This window comes from Aethalodelphis obliquidens, unplaced genomic scaffold (genome assembly GCF_003676395.1).
Source record: "Aethalodelphis obliquidens isolate GAN/ISIS:26980383/991018 unplaced genomic scaffold, ASM367639v1 scaffold27, whole genome shotgun sequence".
In the NCBI taxonomy this organism is placed as follows: domain Eukaryota; kingdom Metazoa; phylum Chordata; class Mammalia; order Artiodactyla; family Delphinidae; genus Aethalodelphis; species Aethalodelphis obliquidens.
The window spans coordinates 12637195-12654244 of NW_020837971.1; the positions used below are offsets into that span (position 1 = coordinate 12637195).

Genomic DNA, 17050 nt, shown 5'->3' on the forward strand with positions numbered 1-17050 from the left:
ACATATAGCTATTGAATGGTTGACATGTAGCTAGTATGTCAGTGTAACTGAACTGTTAACTTAATTTTTCTTAATAACAGCTTTATTGAGATATAATTCACATACCATACAATTCATCCATTGAAGCTGTACAATTCAGTGGTTTTTAGTGCATTCACAGAGTTGTGCAGTCATTACCACAGTGAATTTTAGAACATTTTCATTGCCTCAGTAAGAAAGCCGGTACTAGTGCAGTCACTTTCCAAGTTTCCCCAACTTCCTCAGCCCTAGGCAGGCACTAATCTTTCTGTCTCCATTGATTTGCCCATTTGGGACGTTTCGTATAAATGGAATCACAATTTGTAGTCTTTTGTGACTGGCTGATTTAATTTTAGTTTATTTAAATTTAATACTCACATGTGGCTAGTGGCCACCGTAAGAAGCAAGTGAAGTAAAAGACCAAATACAGATGCTTAAGTAATGCTGAAGGTTAGGAGAAGATAATCCTGTAAAAGGGGCATGTGGAAAACATGTCAGAGAGATTGGAGATGAACCCAGACAAAGCCTAGAGACAAGACACTTTCCTGAAGGAGGGTATGGTTAACAGTACCAAATAATACAGAGGGGTCAAGAAAGAATTATTTCAGTGTAGTGTTAGGATAAGAATCCTGATGACAAAGGGCATTGGAATGTGGTGGTTGGTGAAGAACTGGCACTTTAATATTATTTAGAGATAGAGGGAAGGGAGAAAATTTCAAGATAGCTTGAGAGGGGTGTCGGGATTGATGCAAATCTTATTTTATTTTATTTATTTATTTAAAAATTTATTTATTTTATTTATTTATTTTTGGCTGCATTGGGTCTTTGTTGCTATGCGCGGGCTTTCTCTAGTTGCGGTGAGTGGGGGCTACTCTTCATTGCGGTGCATGGGCTTCTCATTGCAGTGGCTTCTTTTGTTGCATAGCATGGGCTCTAGGCTTGCGGGCTCAGTAGTTGTGGCAGGCGGGCTCAGTAGTTGTGGCTTGCGGGCTCTAGAGCACAGGCTCAGTTATTGTGGCGCACAGGCTTGGTTGCTCCGCGGCATGTGGGATCTTCCTGGACCAGGGCTCGAACACATGTCCCCTGCATTGGCAGGTGGATTCTTAACCACCACACCACCAGGGAAGCCCCAAATTTTATTTTATTTCTAATATTTTTAGTGTAAGCACGAGCTTACATGTAAGCAGAAGAAAAGGATCCAGTGGAAATGAAGACATAAAAGTTAATTGAGCAGGGTTCTGAAGGATGTGAGTGAAGGTAAAACTAAGGTCATTAGCCTAGGAGTAAGATGTGCCAAGGAAGATAGAAGTTATCTTTCTCAGAGGCAGGAGTAAGTGAAGAAAAAGTAGTTGAAGATACAGAGCAAGTTTTACATAGAGAGGAAACTAAAGCAACTCATTTACTTAAAGAAAGCAGGAATGAGGCCTTCTGAGGGTAAAATTTGTTTCCTCTGACCATCACTGTGATCAAATGTGGATCAGGGAGGCTGCAAATTACTCCATGGGGCTAAGGCTATGGGAGGTGGAGGCATCAGTCACTAATATGTCTCTGGCTTTTACCAAATGACCATGTCTCCTAAAAGGAACAGGCATTCTCAGATACATAAGGCCACACGAGGTCCAGGTGTGTCATTTTTCACTTACTAGAAAGTGAAAATTACCCAAAAGTTTATATCTAAGATTTTCAAAGACAAAAATATAGCTCCATTACTCATCTTCCTTCCACCCCACTCTCCTTTCTTTCCTCCTTCTCTCCTCCCTCCCTTATTTCCTTCCTTTTTTCCCTGTATTCTTCGTATGCTTTGTAGAAAACAATGTACCGTCATTCTTTTTGCCCTATGAGAAAAACTGGAAACAAACAAAACACAGAGTTTGGGGAAAATCCAACATTAATCCATACTATAATGAATATAGAATTTGATGTTATGAAAATCCAGTATTTTCTTTATTTTTCTAAGTCATACATTTCCCCCCCTGCTTCCAATGATATAACACTTAGTGGAAGAGATGGGAAGTGCTTTGAAAACCTCAAATGACAATTATGCAAATATAAGAGAAAAATATACTAATTAGTTGATATTGATTTAACTAATAACATTACTTTAGAACAAGGATTCTATATAAAAGTTTGAAAAATTAAAGACAATTTTTGTGGTATTCTTAATATGTAAAATTATATAATTATGTATGTATGTATTTATTTTAGGCTTTTAAAACCAAGGATGGATATCTCGTAGTTGGAGCAGGAAATAACCAACAGTTTGCTACTGTGTGCAAGGTAATCTATAATATTTGGGATGGGTGGATAATATATGCAACAACTTATTTTGCACAAAGCCAGGAAAATTCAGTTTTGCCTAGAGCAATGTTGCTAAGTCTATACTCAAGACTCCCTGTGTTAGCACCTAAAAGTATGCTTTTTCTATGCTTACAAATCCTAAGGATAGGGTCTAAATTAGCACTCTGGTTTTGTAAAATTGATGTATCTGGCTGTATTTTTTTTTTTTTTTTTTTGTGTACGCAGGCCTCTCACTGTTTTGGCCTCTCCTGTTGCGGAGCACAGGCTCTGGATGTGCAGGCTCAGTGGCCATGGCTCAGGGGCCCAGCCGCTCCACGGCATGTGGGATCTTCCCAGACCGGGGCACGAACCCGTGTCCCCTGCGTCGGCAGGCAGACTCTCAACCACTGCGCCACCAGGGAAGCCCTCTGGCTGTATTTTTAAATGAAGAATAATAGTAGCTTAAATTATGCTAAAAATTGACCTGTCTACTAGTCCAAACAAAAAGGGAAAAGTCATTTTAAAGGGATTTTTAATACCAGGATTGTTTTTCTGAGAAAAAGAAAGGAACAGAGGAACTAGAAAACAATCAGAATACAATTAACAAAATGGCAAAAAGTACATATCTATCAATAATTACTATAAATGTAAATGGACTAAATTCACCATTCAAAAGACATGGAGTAGATGAATAGATAAAAACACAAGACCCATATGTACGCTGCCTACAGGAGACTCACTTCAGATGTAAGGACACACACAGACTGAAAGTGAATGTATGTAAAAAGTATTTCATACAAATGGAAACCAAAACAAAGCTCTGGTAGCAATATTTATATCCAACAAAATAGACTTTTGTGATAAGAGACAAAGAAGGGCGTTGCATACTGATAAAGGGGTCAGTCCAACAAGAGTATATAACATTTGTAAATATTTACGCACTCAGCATAGGAACACATAAATATAGAAAGCAAATGTTAACAGAGCTAAAGGAAGAACTAAACATCAATACAATAATAGTATGGGACTTTACTACCCCACTTACATGAATGGATAGATCATCCAGACAGGTAATTAATAAGGAAACATTGGTCTTAAGTTAGACCAGATGGACTAAACAGATATATAAAAACAGTTCATCCAAAAGCAACAGAATACACATTCTTTCTCAAGTACCCATGGAGCATACTCCAGGATAAATCATGTGTCAGGCCACAAAACAAGTCTTAATAAATTTAAGAATATTGAAGTCATACCAAGCATCCTTTCTGACCACAATGGTATGAAACTAGAAACGAATTACAAGAAAAAAAACTGGAAAATCACAAATGTGTGGAGATTAAACAACATGCAACTATAAAAATGACTGGATCAATGCAGAAATTAAAAGAAATTTAAAAAATACTTTGAGACAAATGAAAATGGAAATACAACATACCAAACCTTATGGGTTGCAGTAAAAGCAGTTGTAAGAGGGAAGTTCATAGCGATAGATGGCTACCTCAAGAAACAAGAAAAATCTCAAATAAACAACCTATATTTACACCTCAAGGAACTAGAGAAAGAAGAACAAACAAAGTTAGTAGAAGGAAGGAAATAACGAAGATCAGAGCGGAAATAAATGAAATAGAGACTAAGAAGACAATAGAAAAGATCAGTGAAACTGAGAGCTGGTTCTTTGAAAGGTAAACAAAATTGACAAGCCTTTAGCTAGGTTCAAAAAAAAAAATCAGAAATGAAAGAGGAGGTGTCATAATTGATACCACAGAAATACAAAGGATTGCAAGGGACTGTTATGGACAATTATATGCCAACAAATTGGACAACCTAGAAGAAATGAATAAATTCCTAGAAATGTACAACCTTCCAAGACTGAATTATGAAGAAATAGAAAATCTGAAGAGACTGATTACTAGTAAGGAGATTGAATTAGTAATCAGAAACCTCCTAACAAACAAAAGTATAGGACCAGATTGGTAAATTCTGCCAAACATTCAAAGAAGAATTAGTGCCAGTTGTTCTCAAACTCTTCCAAAAATAGAAGAGGAGGGAACACTTCCAGATTTATATTACAAGGTCAGCATTACTGTGATACCAAACCCAGCAAGGACACCACAAGAAAAGAAAACTACAGGCCAATGTCCCTAATGAGTACAGAGGTAAAAATTCTCAACAAAATATTAGCAAACTTAATTCAACAATACATTAAAAGGATCTTACACCATCATCAAGTGGGATTTATTTCTGGGAGGCAAGGATGTTTCAACACACACAAATCAATCAATGTGATATATCATACTATTAGAATGAAAGAAAGGAATCATGACCATCTCAATAGGCATAGAAAAAGTATTTGACAGAATTCAACATTCATAATAAAAAACTCTTAGATTAAGTATAGAAGGAACATATTTCAACATAATAAAGGCCATATATAACAGGCCTACAGCTAACATCATGTTCCGTGGTGAAAGGTTGAAAGCTTTTCCTCTAAGATCAGGAACAAGACAAGGATGCCCACTCTCACCAGAGTTATTCAACATAGAATTGGAAGTCCTAGCTAGAGCAATCAGGCAAGGAAAAGAAAGAAAAGTTATCAGAATTGGAAAGGAAGAAGTAAAATTACTTCTACTTGCAGATTACATGACTTTATAGTTAGAAAATCCTAAAGATTCCACCAAAAATCTATTGGAATAGTAAATGAATTCAGCAAAGTTACATGATATAAAAGTCAATATACAAAAATCTATTGTGTTTCTGTACACTAATAACAAACTATAAAAAATGGAAATTAAGAAAACAACCTCACAGTTGCACCAAAAAGAATAAAATACCTAGGGATAAATTTAGCCATGGAAGTGAGAGACCCATACACTGAAAATTGTAAGACATTGATGAAAGAAATTAAAGAAGACACAAATAAATGAAAAGATATTATGAAAAGATATTCTGTCCTCATGGATTGGAAGAATTAATACTGTTAAAATGTCAGTACTATCAAAAGCCATCTATAGATTCTGTGCAATCCCTATCAAAATTCCAGTGGCACTTTTTACAGAAATAGAACAATTATAAAATTTATATGGAACCACAAAAGACCCTAAATAGCCAAAGTAATCTTGAGAAAGAAGAACAAGGAAGAACAGGGAGAAGGCATCATGCGCCTGGATTTCAAACTATATTACAAAGCTATAGTAATCAAAACAGTATGGCATTAGCATAAAAACAGACACACAGATCAATGGGACAGAATAGAGAGCCAAAACTAAATTCACTCATATGTGGTCAGTTAATTTATGACAAAGGAGCCAAGAATATACAATGGGGAAAGGACAATCTCTTCCATAAATAGTGGTGGGAAATGGACAGTCATACGCAAATGAATTAAACTGGACCACTATCTTACATCATATACAAAAATTAACTCAAAATAGAATAAAGGCTTCAATATAAGACCTGAAACCATAAAACCCTTAGACGAAAACATAGGTGGTAAGCTTCTTGACATCAATCTTGGTGAAGATTTATTGGCAAAAGCAAAGGCAACAAAAGCAAAAATAAACAAGTGGGACTACATCAATGGAAAAAGATTCTGCACAGCAAGCGAAAGCATTGACAAAATGAAAAGGCAACCTACTGAATGGCAGAAAATATTTGTAAATCATATATCTGATTATAGGTTAATACCCAAAATAGGTAAAGAATTCATACAACTCAATAGCAAAAACCCACACAATCCAATTAAAAAATGGGCAGAAGTTCTGAATAGACAGTTTTCCAAAGAAGACGTATAGATGGCTAACAGGTACATGAAAGATGCTCAGTGGGAGAGTGATAATAAATAAATAAACAAAACTCCAAAATGATCCATGGTAAGTGCCATGCCAAGAATTAAAATAGGCTACTGTGTTAAAATAGTGGCTGGGTTGTCAGGGGAAAGTCTCTCTGAAGAAATAACATTAAGATGAGATCTGAGTGACATTCATAAAGCAATAGCAATATGTTTTTTCAATATAAATATTAGCATAAAATGTTTGCCATGCTAATATAAATATAGTACTCAAAATTCACAAAAAAGCCTGGAAGTATTCCATAATGCTAATACAGACCATATTTGGGTGGTAGGACAGAAGTGGGTTTTTCTTTCTACTTCTATGAAGTGGTAAAATACAAAAATATATTTAGGCTTTGTCCCCGATTTCTTACACAGAGTTCCTAAAACCCTTGACATTTCCTGAATGATGGAAGTGTTTTTTGTTATTCACAACAAACTCCTTTCAATCACACCTGAGTTTATGCTACTGAGGTGACTTAGGGTGGGGTCTCTAGATAGCCCCAGGATGGGTTGGTCACCAGGAAGACCAAGTGATTAGAGGGTTAGAAATTTTAGCCCCACCTACCAACCTCCAGTAAGGGGAAAGGGCACTGGAGATTGAGCTCTATGAAAACCTTTGAACTATAAGATTCAGAGAGCTTCTGGTGAAGACAGCAAGGTGATGGGAGGGTAGTGGAGCATGGAAGCTCTGCACCCTCCCACCTCATACCTTGCCCTGTGCCTCTCTTCCATTTGGCTATTCCTGAGTTGTATCCTTTATAATAAACCAATAGTAGTAAGTTAAAAAAAAAAAAAAAGGTGCTTAACATCTCAAATCATCAGGGAAATGCAAATAAAAACCACAGTGAGATCTCACCTCACACCTGTCCAGAATGGCTATTATGAAAAAGACAAGAAACGACAAATGTTGGTGAGGATGTGGAGAAAAGGGAACACTTGTGCACTGTGGGTGGGATTGTAAATTGGTGTAGCCCCTTTGGAAAACAATATAGAGATTTCTCAAATGTTAAAAATAGAACTACCATGCAATTCAGCAATTCCACTTAAAGGTATATATCTGAAGAAAATGAAAACATTTAACTTGAAAAGATATATGCACTCCTATGCTCACTGCAGCATTACGTATAATAGCCAAGATATGGAAGGAAAAAGATTTTTTTCTCTTCTTTCTTTTTCTTCTCCTTTTTCAAACCCCACAAGATATAATTAGGCCCAAATATAGTTATTCTACTACCAAATTTATTTTCTTACCACTAGAAAATTAATTTTTTTCTTCAAATTAGTCTTTGTTTAATGAGTACCTTTCTGCAAAATTCATGTTTTAAGTTTTTAGCAATTGTCATGTTAAAAATATTGTTCCTGGGAACTTCCCTGATGCAGTGGTTAAGAATCCACCTGCCAGTGCAGGAGACACAGGTTGGATCCCTGGTCCGGGAAGATCCCACATGCCGCGGAGCAACTAAGCCCATGCGCCACAACTACTGAGCCTGCACTCTAGAGCCCGCGAGCCACAACTACTGAGCCCACGTGCCACAACTACTGAAGCCCGTGGGCCTAGAGCCCGTGCTCTGCAACAAGAGAAGCCACCACAATGAGAAGCCCGGGCACCACAACAAAGAGTAGCCCCGCTCGCTGCAACTAGGGAAAGCCCGCGTGCAACAATGAAGACCCAACACAAACAAAAACAAAAAAAACAAGAAAACAAAAATGTTCCTAAACAAGGCCTTAAATAAAGGCCTTGGAATTATTTAAAGTAATTTTATGTTGAAGATATTCTCAATTTTTAGCCTTGCTTGGACATTTTTTTTCAATTTGATGTTTTTATCATTTATCCAGACTCTGGTCTTTTGTTTTTATTTAAGGCTTTAGTTTTCAGTTCACTTTTTAGAGTTCTAATCCCAGGCAAATAATCTAGTTTAAATGTGTGTGTGTATATATATGTATGTATATATATATATATATATATATATAAAAGTTTATTTTTCTTACATGTAGAGAAAGGCCTTACCTGTTGAGGATTTTTTACTGGTTGGGAAAGGTTTCTTTTTCCTTGTTCCATGAGCTTTCAGTTTTAATAAAGATGCCTGTGAATTCCTTAGAGGAACCTTATTTACTGCAGTTAACTTATTATGTACAAAAATTATTTATTGCTGTGCCTCTTTCGTATGAGAGGTTAACGAGCACAGCTAAAAACCACAGCAAAGGGGTGGGAAGTACCGCAGAGAAGGTGACAAATGGAGATAGTTCCAGTTGCAGGAAGGGCTGGAACATCTGAGGTGGGAAAGAGGGGAGCTTTTATAATGGTGACTCTGAGTAAGTGTAGAGAAAATTGATTCAAACATTTGATCTGGGATCAAAGAACCTTTATTATGAACGGTCAATGTTAAAAATATAAAACATACGGAAGCTGTTGCCTGTGAAGTCATTTGCGTACTCTAGCTGCAGAGATGTAAAAGCCAGTTCATTGCTATAAACAAGGACAGATTTTCTTCCTGGGCCATATGTTTTGGAGTTTTCTCTCTCCAGAATCAGGGTGGGGAGGGGGTAGAAATTACTGGTTGATATATTCTTCACTGTTGAAAATAGCTGCACTGAATTCTTTTTATTTTTGATTTATTACTGCTGATCAATTTAAAACTTTTGAACTTCCTCATAAATATCCATAAGAACTTTTTTTGAAAAAGATTTTTATATCAAAGCAGAATATTTGCCATCAGTTTTAGTACTAAAATATGACTTATTGTTATGGTGTGTTATGACACATTTTTTAAAAAGGAGACTAGCAGAGGGCCTTGGAGAATGGCATACTTGACCTTGTTTTTCCCATATGTGAGTTAGGAATGATAATCCCTGTTATGAGCCATTAAGGCAATGTCTATAAAACTCTTTGAGATCCTCAGAAGAAAAGTTTTATGTGTATAGGATTTTACTGTTATCTACATCATTTACTAGGCATCTTCAGCAAACGTTGCAATCAGATTTGAGTTTTTCACCTTCATAATTATACCCTTACATGTAAACTTGTCCTAAAAACCTTTTCTAAGGAAAAAAAATCATCTGTTTCCTTATTTGATGCAAGGTTCTCCCCCTTCCCATATACAGCAAGCGAGCTTTTTCTAGGTACTTTTTATTCAGCTCTATCTATTACGGAGGGTATTATAGTTCAGGCTGGCCTTGTAGAAGTGGAGGACCCCAAGTTAGACAATGAGCGTATCAAAATTATTCTTTTGCCACGTAAAGTCCATCATGAAAGACAGGGCTGCTCTACCTCCTGGGGAGAAATGTGGCAGTATTGTTTGTGACGAATGAGTAGAATTTACTTACGCCCAATCTGTTTCCAAAAGAGAGTTTGATATACTGGTTGACTAATACCTTCGTTGGGAGGGGCCCTATTAGAATACTCTTACTGTCAGGGATCAGAGTGGTAGTAAGAGCTTTGGGTTCAAGGCTTGGGCTTCAGAAAATCTTCTTGCACATAAAGTGAACCTTGGCTTATAACAAACCCTATTTTATGTCCCTTAACATGATATGGAAGGGTAGGGAACATGAGCACATGTAAGCTATTCTAAGCTGATTGATGCCAACACTAATGGGCATTCCTATTTGAAATACACTGACATCCTTTTAAAAGTCATATAGACTGAAAGTTTCTTTTATTGGAGGCAATATACATTGGTTCTCAACTTTAGCATGCATAGGAAACCTCCTTGAGCCCCTGTCCCAAAGATTTTGACTTAGTATGTGAGGTGGGGCATGGGAAACTTCAATTTTAACAGGCCCTTTAGTTGATTTTAGAGCAGGTGGTCTGAGGACATTTGAATTCTAGGGCATTCTGTGAATCTTGGAACCAGTCAGGTGATCTCTGGCAAAAGGCACTTAGTCTTTGCTAAGCATCAGTGCCCTCATGATGAAAGGAAGGTTATAATACATAACTATACTAATATATAACTTTTGGGGTTTTTTAAAAGTTAGATTAGATAAGTAAAACACTTAGTTCAGTCCCTGGCTCACAGCATGAACTTAATAAATGGTCTTTCTAGCAATTAGGTGTGGAGATTCTGTTTCTGGGTAAAATGGAGTAAGCACATTTCTCCCTGTCCCACCCACGGAACACAGTGATAAAACCTGTACAGAATGCGCGGAACATCTGTATGAGGACTGTGAAAAGTAAGTAATAGCAGGAAAATTGGGAAGGAATACCAAAATTTGAAATACCTCTAAACTGGCAGTAAGTTTGCCGGTTTTTCCCTCTGATTATTCCTTTACATGAACACAGCCTGAAACCTGGGAGTGGACCCCAGGGAGCAGAGCTGAGTTCCAGGAGATGCCCTTCATTCCTGGTGCGGGGAGCATAAAAGTGGAGTCTAATGTCAGAGAGAGTGTGGACATCCTCCCTTTTTGTCCTCTCGTTTTCTCACCCCCCAGCCTCCAAGCAGTCCTGTAGCGGCAGCGGTGGGTGAGCAGCAGCCAGACTCCGAGGAAGGGGACCTTTCTTGTATCTGAGCTGTGATCCCAAAAGACAGGGCTGAGTCCTTGATGCTTTTTCCTCTGCCCTCCCACTGACTGGCCTCTGCCCTGGAAGTGTGCTGGGGAGTAGGGTAACTAGAGGGGAGCTCTAGGGAACCAGAAAGAGGTTGCAGAGAGGGAAAAGCTTCAGAAAGGGATCCGTGAAGTTGTTTGTGAACTGCGCTCACGCCTTAGCTGCACATGCATTGATCTGGTCCTAATCAGGACACCGACGATGTTGAGAACTATTAACAAATAGACAGCTTCCCAGGTTGCAGCATGACCATTAAGTAGGGCACAGGTTCAAAAAGCAATTGCAAAGGCTTTGGAAACTGAACTGACTGTAGAACCAAAGCACATAGAAGGTGAGTTGGGACTTGCAGACTGAACTTAACCAGGTGAACTGCTTGCTAAAAACAATAACAACAGAAATTTTCTGTAGCATTTGAACAAGACTCAGAGGCTCATAACATAATATTCAAAACGTCCAGGATACAATCCCAAATTACTCAGCGTATGAAGAACCAGAACCTGCATGAGAAAAGACAATCAATAAATGCCAATGCCAAGATGATACAGATGTGGGAATTAACTCATGAAAACTTTAAAACAGCCATTATAAAGATACTCCAACAAGCATCACAGACACTTAAAATAAATAGAAAAGTAGAAATGTCCAGAAAAGAAATAGAAGATTTGAAGAAGAACCAAATGAACATTTTAGAACTGAAAAATACAACCACCAAATACAGGAACAAACACCTCACTGAATGAGCTCAGTAGCACAATGGAGGTGACAAAGGAAACAGTCAAGGAACTTGAAGATGGATAAATAGAAATTATTCAGTCTGAACATCAGAAAGGAAAAAAAGATAGTCCCCTCCCAAAAATGAAAGAAAGAACAGATACTCAGGGACCTGTGGGACAATAACAAAAAAATCTAATATTTATGTCACTGTAGTCCCAGAAGGAGAGAAGAGAACAGACTGAAAAAAATTGAAGCCATTGAAGAAACAATGGCTGAAAACTTCCCAAATTTGGTGAAAGATTAAAAACATACAGATTTAATAATTTCAGCAAACCCCAAATAAGATAAATCCAAATAAATCCATGCCCAAGTACATCAAAATATTACTGCTGAAAACTAAAGACCAAGAAACAGCATTTGAAAGCACCCAGAGAGAATGACGTATTGTTGATACCTTTGGGGGAACACTGACTCAGTTGACTGCAGCTTTCCTGTCAGAAACGGCAGAACCCAGAGGGAAGTGGCACAACATGTTTAAAGGGCCGAAAGGAAAGAACCGTAACTGCAGAATTCTATATCCAATAGGAATATCCTTAAGAAATGAAAGTTAAGTAGATAACCTCCCCTACATTCTCCCTTCTTTCCCATTCTTCTTTTTTGAACAAACACATGCTTTCATATCTCTTTGGGGAGAAACAGTACTTACTTGGAATATTTCACATTTATTTAATGCTTAATATGTCAAGCACTTTCACTTACATTGTTTCATTTTGTCCCAGGCAGCATTCTCTTTCAAGCACCTAAAGCATGGTTATGACCACAGCTCTTGAAGCAGTCTCTCTAGAAACATTTTGAATGCTGGCATAGTTGAAGACAGAAGGATAATTACTTTACCCACTATTTAACACCAACTTTCAAAGAGAAAAGAGGTCCAATAAGTCATATTCAGAGAAGGAGACATGAGTGCACCCCAGTTACCATTGAGCGCAAACACTGAGTAGTTTTTTGTGTAGCTTACACTGTATTCTGGGTGAGGCCACATTTATAAATTTAACATGTGATCTAGTGAAGGCACTTGCTTTTTCTTGAAATGACTTGTTCACTCTTGGTGGGGGAGGGTGTGTTTTGATTCCTGGTTAAGCCTTGAGGCCAATTCTTGGATCAGGTGTGGTGACAGGGAGGTTTCTAGAAAGGGCACTGTATGTGGTGTCACTTTTTAAAATCTGAGAGAGTAATGCTGTCTTTATTATTCCTAAAGGAAATGAATAAGTGAAACATGTGAAAGAGAAATTACACCATTGAGATGCTCTCTTTACTTCAGGGAATCTTCTTCACTTCTCTCTCCTTTGTAAGATGATTAATGGATTGACTTTATTTAAACTGTGGGAAACAAATGAAACCATTACGTGTTTATTTTTAAGGCAAATACATTAATAGAGGTAGTGAAGCTTTCTGTAGGCCACATGGCCTGCGCCTAGCCCATAAATGCTCCTTCTGACTTTCCAACACAAGTGCCAAACACTGCCTCCACACATTCTTTTTAAAACTTCTTTTCCATTCCAAATCCACTTGGTACTTTCATTATGGTCTTGTTAAAATTGCAAGATGTCCACTGGGACTTCCAGGATAGATTTTCTCTTTACTGAGGAGGAGCGAAAGAGGAAGTATATAAAAGCACTTCTATTTGTTATTCCTTCAGGGAGTCATAGTAAAGAAAAATAGGGACACTTCTATAGGAGGAGTATCTTTTAATTTGACATTGTTTTAACGGTAAGCATTTGGGGCAAGTGTGTATGCTTCCCCTTTATTTTAGCACCTTGTACAACATCCTGGATAGGACTACTGGGACAGATAATACTATTTTATTTACATGTGGAACAAATAAGTGAATGTACCTACAAGATATATGTTGATTATGAGCTTGATGTAAGTGCAGACTTGCACTTATGTTATTGGTTCTTAGAATTAGGTCAGTTTTACCCAATTTGTACCTCTATCTCTGTTTCCTCTAGATAAGACTTACTGTGGGAATCTGATAACTCTTCTCCTATATTCTCATAAATGGGTACAGGATATTACGGGGGGTCTGATAACTGCTTTTCGGTTTTCCTGTATGTAGGCGCATGCTTAAATGTAGTAAAACCTTCTTATAAATGAGAAAACCAGTCACCAGCATGACCCATCCTAACTGCATGATCCTTCCCTCCATATATCCTTGTGTTAAGAAGTATAAAGACCAGCAAGGAATGGTCTTGAGGATGGAGCGGTAGGTCCTGAACACTAGTACCCACAGGCAGGTACACAAAAATTTTGTGAATTACACTTTAAAATTCTTTTTCCCTTTTAGATCTTGAATTTGCCTGAACTGACTGATGATTCCAAGTATAGAACTAACCACCTTCGGGTACAGAATAGAAAAGAGCTTATTAAAATACTATCGACACGGTAAGCTTGGCTCTACTGTTTGTACCTTTAAGAATTAATATGTTATTAGCATTTATCTGGCATTTTGTGGTGCTCTTTTTGGCTTATTTAGATTAACTTATAATTATCTTTCATTTTACAAAATTCGTTAGTGGAAATATATTTTAAAGCTATGTTTTTCTTTGTTTGAAAGCGTTTGAAAGTATTTCACGTGTCTTTCTAAGTATTGCATCATAACAATGATACAAATAAGAACATCACAATAGCTTGCATTAGTTGCTTCTCTGTGGCATGTAAGTGTTTGGGTTTAGTCTATCATAAGTACTAACAGTAATAATTCAACATCATTTTTTACATTTACTGTATGAATCACTCTACATACATGATCTCATTTAACCCTTATAATCATCCCGTGAGGGAAGTTCTATTATTTCCATTTTACAGATAAGGAAACTGAGATAAGGGAGGTTCAGTCAAGAGCTTGTTGGCTTTTCTGAGCCTCTCTGTGTAGTTTGTCATGTTGATGTTTTGAAAATGGCAGATTGAGTCATAAAGGATTAATGCTGACCAATTAGAGTATTTGATTTTCAAATTATTCCATTCATGTCAGGTTATACTTTTGTTAAAACCTGTATCAATTTTTCAAGTTTGCCTCAGAAAAAGTTAATAATTCTTACTCTTTCCTATCAGTTTCACTTTTGTTTACATCTAAGTTCTCGATCTATAGGAATAGATTGTGGTTTTTGTGGATCTCAATGCCCATGTGAACCATTCTTCAGTATGGAACATTTGCTCTCATCAAACCAATAAATTAAGAACTTTTGTTCAAATACAATATCTTGTCTTTTGAAAATGCCCTTGTGTTTCCATGTAGCATAGATATATCAAAGTTCTTAGACTCATAGATATTGAGCACAAACTGAGTACCAGTGGGGAGGTGGGGGAGGGACAATACAGGGGTAGGAGAGTGGGAGGTACAAACTATAGGGTGTGAGATAGGCTACAAGGATGTAGTGTACAACACGGGGAATATGGCCAATATTTTGTAATAACGAAATGGAGTGTAACCTTTGAAAATTGTATTAAAAAACTAACAAACAAGCGAAAGTTCTTAGAAAAAAACTTCTGCTAATGTTATGTTTATTCCTCTTCCCTTCTCCTTTGGGGACCTCTACATGAGTCTGCATTCATTACCTATCTGCTTTTTCCTGGATTTTAAGCACTTCTTCTCTATGCTGCCTGTATCTCCTCCTTCAACCAATGGGGCCTCTGTGTGTGGGACTGATATGCAGAGAAGAGGGGAATGAGAATTGGGCTCCCCTTTCTTGGTCATTAGTTAAATAAAACTCAGATTCTACTGCAAAGCCGGAGAGCCCTCAGTCATTAACATTTCACCCCATGAGAATTGGCCCTTTATCTCTGCTTTTTGCCTCTTTGCCTCTCAAGCAGTTTTTGATTCATTTAATTCATTGATATGACTTTTTCCTTTCACACCACGGTTACCAAGTTTCAATAACAGGCACTTGTGAGAACCTTATCAAAAGCTCTTGGAGAGTCCAAATAAATCACATCCATGCTGTGAGAAGAGTGGACCGAAGGAAAATACAAAACCTAGGCAGATACGTGTCATCTTGTTATTGAGTTGCCAGCACTCTTCTAACTTTAAGAACCACAGAGTTAAATTATTGGTTTCCTGTGTCCTAAAACCTGTATTCCTTGCTAACTTCTGTTATAGAATTCTATTGCGGACAGACTTCTAGTAGCATCTGTAACAGTTTAATTTCAAATTTCTCTTTTTGGGGTGAATTAAATAACCTAACACCTTCTTCTTTCTCCTCTTATATATACCCAGAAGTGGGAGTTTCAGCATTTTGGAACCCATAGGTTCTTATGTCTTTATTCAGACTTAAGGAATCAAACTTGTAAAGAAGAGACTAGAGGGTAGTCTTAAGAGAGGAAACTTGATAAGGGAGTTGCCTTCATCATCATCCTGCTGTTAAAACACAGACCACAGAGAGGCCCTTGGGTGCCCAGAGGCCAGGGTCCCTGCTCTCTTGGGCTGGTGTGTGGACGTGTTTTGGTGGTGTCTTGTGGGATGCAGTTCTACAGTCTCTTCCAGCTCAGGTCTCTTCTCCTCCGTGGTGGATCAAACAATGATGACCAGGGAAGATTAGGATATTGATTCAGTCCCATCGATAACCTTATCATTTGTTTTTCTGAATAAATATCCCTGGATTCATTAGTACTGTTACGTGTTGGGCTTTCAGAAGTCTCTGTGAATGTTGTAAAATGTCTCATTTTCATGATACGATTTTATATTTTTCCAATATTCAAAATATTAATGGCTCTATATTAATTACATGATTAGATCTGGTCATTTTATTCTGACATCATGGCCTTCCACAATCTGACATGACCTTTCCTTTCCACCTTTTCTCAATATAAAGGAATAATATAGGGAGGTGGGTCCAGAGGGAGAGAGTAGGGGGAGTTGGCAGGAAAATCATGCTGTAAAATTTATAATAGAGTTTATGATAAAGGAGTTTCTGAAACTTGTGAAACAAAGGAAAGTTTTTGGCCATAAAATGAGTTAGCTTGTCAACAACGTCTGTTTTCTGTGTAACCTGATGATAGGTCTTTTTTTTTTTCTTCCAGTTTTATTGAGATATAATTGACATATAATGTTGCATTAGTTTAAGGCACACAGATAATGATTTGATATATGTATATATTCTGAAATGATTACCCTAGTAAGTTAACATCTGTCACCTCACAGTTACAAATCTTTTTCTTCCCTTGTGATGAGAACTTTCCAGATCTACTCTCTTAGCAACTGTCAAATATACAATACAGTAGTATTAACTATAGTCACCATGCTGCACATAACATCCTCAGGACCTATTTATCGTATAACTGCAAGTTTGTGCCTTTTGAGCACCTTCACCCATTCCCCCCCACCCTGAAGAGACATCTTGAAGGGAATACTCTACCTGGTAGAGTTCGAAGTTTTCCAGCAACTTAGAACCAGCAAAAACTTCCTTCCACACCTGAAGAGACCTAGGGACTCAAGAGTTTCAATGGAACATGCTTCTCATTTGTTCCTTCTCTTACTCATCTATTTAACACGTATTTATTGACTACCTACTATGTACCAGTGACTGTTTTGGGCACAAGGAAGATGGCTTCAAACACAAAACAAAACTAAACTCCCTGCCTGCCTGGACTTTCATTAGAGTAAACCT

The 17050-nt window shown here is 37.5% G+C and overlaps 1 protein-coding gene across 3 annotated transcripts in view; it reads left to right on the forward strand.

Moving 5' to 3' along the window:
• Window positions 1-17050, forward strand: part of SUGCT (succinyl-CoA:glutarate-CoA transferase) — a 692699-nt gene that overhangs the window by 234696 nt on the left and 440953 nt on the right. For all 3 annotated transcript variants that reach the window (XM_027123976.1, XM_027123978.1, XM_027123977.1), the window contains 2 exons: window positions 2224-2295; window positions 13732-13829. In XM_027123976.1, the coding sequence (XP_026979777.1) occupies window positions 2224-2295; window positions 13732-13829 (170 nt within the window). The remainder of the gene's footprint in view (window positions 1-2223; window positions 2296-13731; window positions 13830-17050) is intronic.